This window comes from Sinocyclocheilus grahami, unplaced genomic scaffold (assembly GCF_001515645.1).
Source record: "Sinocyclocheilus grahami isolate Dianchi unplaced genomic scaffold, SAMN03320097.WGS_v1.1 scaffold50.1, whole genome shotgun sequence".
Lineage (NCBI taxonomy): Eukaryota > Metazoa > Chordata > Actinopteri > Cypriniformes > Cyprinidae > Sinocyclocheilus > Sinocyclocheilus grahami.
This window is the reverse complement of record NW_015505229.1, coordinates 1755673-1761839: the sequence shown is the minus strand read 5'-3', so window position 1 is coordinate 1761839 and position 6167 is coordinate 1755673. Positions and strand designations below refer to the sequence as shown.

Genomic DNA, 6167 nt, shown 5'->3' with positions numbered 1-6167 from the left:
TATATATATATATATATATATATATATATACACACACACATTAGTGGTGTCAAAATTAGCGCGTTAACGCAGGAGATTAATTTTTTCAGTTTAACATGTTAAAAATATTTAATGCAATTAACGCAGGGGTGGGGCTAGGGTTGGCCACCCCACTCACAACTGCTGCTTCTGTCACTTTTTCTCATGACAAGAAGTGCATTTATTCAGTCGCAGAACGACTGAGAACGGGAGACATTTCAGACGTTCACTCCACTTCACTTCAGCGCCAGGCGCGAGTCAAACGAGCGAGGAAACGGCTCTTCAATTGCATGCATAAAGACGCCGGCGCACGCTGTAGCCAGTATCCTTTCATATCAAAGCGCGAAATAAACTATGTGCATGCAATGTCATGGTCAGTTAAGTCATGAAGTTACCAAAAAGCTGCCTTAAAACTGTGCATGCATGTAATATATTTTATGTGTCACATTTAATTAAGAACATGTCTCTGAAATGGCTTTCAAAACGGTCCTGGAGCAGCCCAGCACTGTCTAATACACCCGATTTAACTCGTCAGCTCATTAATAGAGACTTTAAGACCTGAAGTGGGTCAGAAAAGGTAAAAAGAGTTGGTTTTATAATGGGTTTATGTGAAGGTTGTTTTATTTTTTTAAAGTCTAATAAATGTCAAAATTGATAGTTCTGAATTATACTGTAATGTTGAATGGCTAGTCATGTTGAATAGTCAATGGTTAAATATTAGGGGGGGGGGCAATTTTATATTGGTATCATTGATACTGGCCTTCAGTCATAAAAAAACAAATATTAAAAAATATACTATCTTTATGTTGTTTGTACATTCATTTGAAGATTGAATGTGAAAATTATTGCAATATAAAAGTATATTTAAAAACTTAATATTAGGTGGGATTAATCGCGATTAATTTCAGAATAATGTGTGATTAATTAGTAAATTTTTTTTAATCGATTGACAGCACTATATATATATATATATATATATTTTTTTTTAGGTCCTGAAACTGGTCAATTTAATTGAGGTTTTCTAACGTTTTTTTGTTTTTTTTGTAAGGATTGCAGGGAAACAGTGTTTTCAATAATTATATACATTTTATGGCATATATCTAGGTACAGTTCTGCTCGTAAGTTTATATACCCCTGCAATTTTCCTTCTTATTTTGTTAACATTTTGCATATTCTGCAAGATGTATGTAAACTTATGAGCAGAACGGTATATATTGCACAAAAATGTTGGAAATTTCAGTGTCTTTAAAGGCCAATTCAAGGTTTTTTGTTTTTGTTTTTTTAACTAAAATGGTTGGGAAGCCCTGCATTAGAATGTTGCATAAACCATTTCAATGCTTGTCGTTTTCTTGTCGGTGTGATGTAAAATCCAGCGTTGTGATGTCAGCAGGGCCCATCTGACTGTGATTGATAGGTTACAACCTTCCTCAGAGGTATTGTACAAGCAAAAGAAAGCGGATACAAAAGTGTACATGGTTTCTGACAGAGCCCTGACGAAAAAGCAGAAATTGCTTTTTCTTTCCAGCCAGCAGAATTATGGGGGATAACAGGTTTTGTCAAAACCGCTTCATACATAATGACACTATAAGGCGATACATTTGTGAAAGGGCAGAGAAACTGGCTGGGATGCATATTGAATCATACAGTACATGTTTCCTTTGAAGAAGAAAGTAATCTATTGGTAACTTTAATGTATATTGCACTGACATATAATGGCGGCATTGGCTTATTCTAATTTCATATTGATTGTTTCATTATGTATTCAGGAAAGTTTTCAGTTTGGTTTAATACTCATCTAATGTACTGCAAAATTCATTTTTAAGTGTGTTGTAGGCATCCAAATACTTTACTGGACTGAAGTGACAAAATTGAAATCCTTATTTTATACTTTTCAGAGCTCATGGTCCAGATGCAATGATCCTGGTTGACGGAGAGCCACTGCAGACCAATGGGGAACTGGGTTTGTCTCAGATGCTGCACATAGCCAGTCAGATTGCATCAGGGATTGCCTACCTGGCGTCTCAGCACTTTGTGCATCGTGACCTGGCCACACGCAACTGCCTGGTGGGCAACGGGCTGCTGGTGAAAATCGGAGACTTTGGAATGTCAAGAGACATCTACAGCACTGACTACTACCGGGTAAGAGCGCTTTCGCTTTTGTAAATGCTTGAGCGAAGTACACTACCAGTCATAAATTAAGTTAGTAGGAATATATAATGCTTTCTGAAAGAAGTCTCCTATGCATCTCACACAGGCTGCATTTACTTGATCAAAAATACGGTAAAAACTGTAAAATTGTGAAATATTATTACAATTTTAAAATGTAATTTATTACCGTTATAGCAAAGCTAAATTTTTCGGCAGCCATTACTCCATTCTTCAGTGTCACATGATCCATCAGAATCATATTCCATATCTTAATATTATCAATATTAATAGGAAAGTTTTTGCTGAATATATTTTTGGAAACTGTGATTCAATAGTTCAATAGTAATGATTCTATTCAATAGTTTGGATTAATTAGTAAATTTTTTTTAATCGATTGACAGCACTATATATATATATATATTTTTTTTTTTTTAGGTCCTGAAACTGGTCAATTTAATTGAGGTTTTCTAACGTTTTTTTGTTTTTTTTTGTAAGGATTGCAGGGAAACAGTGTTTTCAATAATTATATACATTTTATGGCATATATCTAGGTACAGTTCTGCTCGTAAGTTTATATACCCCTGCAATTTTCCTTCTTATTTTGTTAACATTTTGCATATTCTGCAAGATGTATGTAAACTTATGAGCAGAACGGTATATATTGCACAAAAATGTTGGAAATTTCAGTGTCTTTAAAGGCCAATTCAAGGTTTTTTGTTTTTGTTTTTTTAACTAAAATGGTTGGGAAGCCCTGCATTAGAATGTTGCATAAACCATTTCAATGCTTGTCGTTTTCTTGTCGGTGTGATGTAAAATCCAGCGTTGTGATGTCAGCAGGGCCCATCTGACTGTGATTGATAGGTTACAACCTTCCTCAGAGGTATTGTACAAGCAAAAGAAAGCGGATACAAAAGTGTACATGGTTTCTGACAGAGCCCTGACGAAAAAGCAGAAATTGCTTTTTCTTTCCAGCCAGCAGTATTATGGGGGATAACAGGTTTTGTCAAAACCGCTTCATACATAATGACACCATAAGGCGATACATTTGTGAAAGGGCAGAGAAACTGGCTGGGATGCATATTGAATCATACAGTACACGTTTCCTTTGAAGAAGAAAGTAATCTATTGGTAACGTTAATGTATATTGCACTGACATATAATGGCGGCATTGGCTTATTCTAATTTCATATTGATTGTTTCATTATGTATTCAGGAAAGTTTTCAGTTTGGTTTAATACTCATCTAATGTACTGCAAAATTCATTTTTAAGTGTGTTGTAGGCATCCAAATACTTTACTGGACTGAAGTGACACAATTGAAATCCTTATTTTATACTTTTCAGAGCTCATGGTCCAGATGCAATGATCCTGGTTGACGGAGAGCCACTGCAGACCAATGGGGAACTGGGTTTGTCTCAGATGCTGCACATAGCCAGTCAGATTGCATCAGGGATTGCCTACCTGGCGTCTCAGCACTTTGTGCATCGTGACCTGGCCACACGCAACTGCCTGGTGGGCAACGGGCTGCTGGTGAAAATCGGAGACTTTGGAATGTCAAGAGACATCTACAGCACTGACTACTACCGGGTAAGAGCGCTTTCGCTTTTGTAAATGCTTGAGCGAAGTACACTACCAGTCATAAATTAAGTTAGTAGGAATATATAATGCTTTCTGAAAGAAGTCTCCTATGCATCTCACACAGGCTGCATTTACTTGATCAAAAATACGGTAAAAACTGTAAAATTGTGAAATATTATTACAATTTTAAAATGTAATTTATTACCGTTATAGCAAAGCTAAATTTTTCGGCAGCCATTACTCCATTCTTCAGTGTCACATGATCCATCAGAATCATATTCCATATCTTAATATTATCAATATTAATAGGAAAGTTTTTGCTGAATATATTTTTGGAAACTGTGATTCAATAGTTCAATAGTAATGATTCTATTCAATAGTTTGGGGTAAGAAATGTATATTTTATTCATTAAAATTATGAAATATCATATTTATTGAAATATCATGGTTTGCACAAAAGTATTAAGCAGAAAAATAAAATAAAATAACAAGCATTATTAATATGTGAGCACCAATACTAATTGATAATAATTGAGCATCAAATCAGCATATTAGCATGATTTCTGAAGGATCATGTGACACTGAGGCAGTCTAAACCTGTATTTAGTTCATTGATTAGTCATCAAATATCCACAAAACACAAATTAACCCTTTGTCAATTGGTGGCCTATGCTAGATCCTTAATTGCATGCATAATTACTAATTTTAATGACTTTTGAAAAGTTATATTGATATATCCAGCTGCTTTAGTGCTTTGAAAGACGTTAATTAATTAGTTTATTTACAATCATTAGCTTAGTCATACCAAGTGTTAATTAAGAACAAGGTTTAAAAAAATCTGCATATTTGCTTATTCAAGTTAATTTCAAGGTATTAAAAATACTAACATAAATACAAACAAACACAGCAAATTAAACATTTGACCAACATCTAAATCATACACACAGCTCTGAATACAATCTTTGACGAGCTATGACCATTTATTAGGTATTTTAAAAATACACTTTAGATGTTAAAAGAACTGATTATCATATTCTTGATTTCCAAAAATAACTTTGTAGATGAGGATTCACAACTATATTAGATTTAAACTGAATAGCTTTAAAGGGATTTTTTCGATGAACTATTCCTTAAACGTTTGAGTGTGAATTCAGACTTTTATCTACAGTTCTGATTCATTCAAGCTGGTTGGCTCAATTATGTGCTTCAGATCCATTTGCGCTTCTACAGAAGATCCTCAATCAGAATCTTGTCTTTTCTTGACACAGACAGAGGCCTCTCGGTAGATTTGGCCTAGATGACAGAGGGCTCAATTTGCAAGCTGAGGGCCCTAAATGAATTAAAATGTATGTCTTCACTTAGCGCTCAACAAGAGGATGAATGAGGTGACGCTGAATTTACAGAGCTCCCCTTTCGCTCGACTAGATTAAGTTGATTTGAACATGATTGTTCATCTCGCTGCTTTGAATGTGACTCCCATTTTTAGGGCACTGAAGTTAAATGAGAATTTTTTTCACTGTCAGAAGTCAAGGAATAACTCAGGAGCCAAACATAAAGCAAACGGCTCAAGTAGCATATATTCAGATGTTATCGGTGGCTTGTGCTGGACTTTTGAACTGGGGAGACGAATGCCATACTATATACATTATTAGAAACAAGCCACATCAAAAATCTAAATGGGTTTTTATTATGCATTACATACAAATTATTTTCATACAATATTTTTATATTGTATAATATAGTTTTTTATTTAGTATTATTCAATAATAATAATAATGTTTTTGTTGTTTTATGCAGATTATGTTACAAATATTATTATTATTTTGTGATTAGTTTGTTTATATATAGATTGATTTTATTATTTATTTATGATATGTGTTAATCTTTATTATAGCATTTTTTTATTTTTACATTATTACATTGTGATGACAAGCATATGGGAGACAAAAAAATGGATATCCAATCTTGGACATTGTGAAACTGACTGAAAGCAAGAAAAGATTGTGAACACTTTAGAGGAAGAGGGGGGGGGGGGGGCAGAAGCTGTTTACAGACTTGTGCCTCAGAAAATAAAATATTTCTAAATGCAGAACCTTCAGTAGACATGGGTTGTTGCTGTGCCCAGAGCATCAATCCTAATTGCAATGGAGGAAATATGTTACATTAACAGTAAATGTCAAATAGACCATTGCATCTCATCTCACTTAATATATTCTGTGGCTTACTTTCTTTTAATGGCACTATGAAATGGCAGATTGCACTCTGCAGCACAAAAGAGACTGCATTAAATTTAACGTTCCCAACAAACAGGAAGTGACCCAAACCCAAAACATACATGCGGCTGCGAGGCAATTTGCATTGATGCATAAATATGAGCAGCATGAGATATATATATATATATATATATATATATATATATATATA

General features: G+C 34.2%; 1 protein-coding gene across 1 annotated transcript in view; it reads left to right on the top strand.

The window, feature by feature from the left end:
• The window catches only part of ntrk3a (neurotrophic tyrosine kinase, receptor, type 3a), a 232477-nt gene that overhangs the window by 196087 nt on the left and 30223 nt on the right, over positions 1-6167 (top strand). The window contains exon 12 of the mRNA XM_016269255.1: positions 1914-2157. Coding sequence (XP_016124741.1) covers positions 1914-2157 — 244 coding nt within the window. The remainder of the gene's footprint in view (positions 1-1913; positions 2158-6167) is intronic.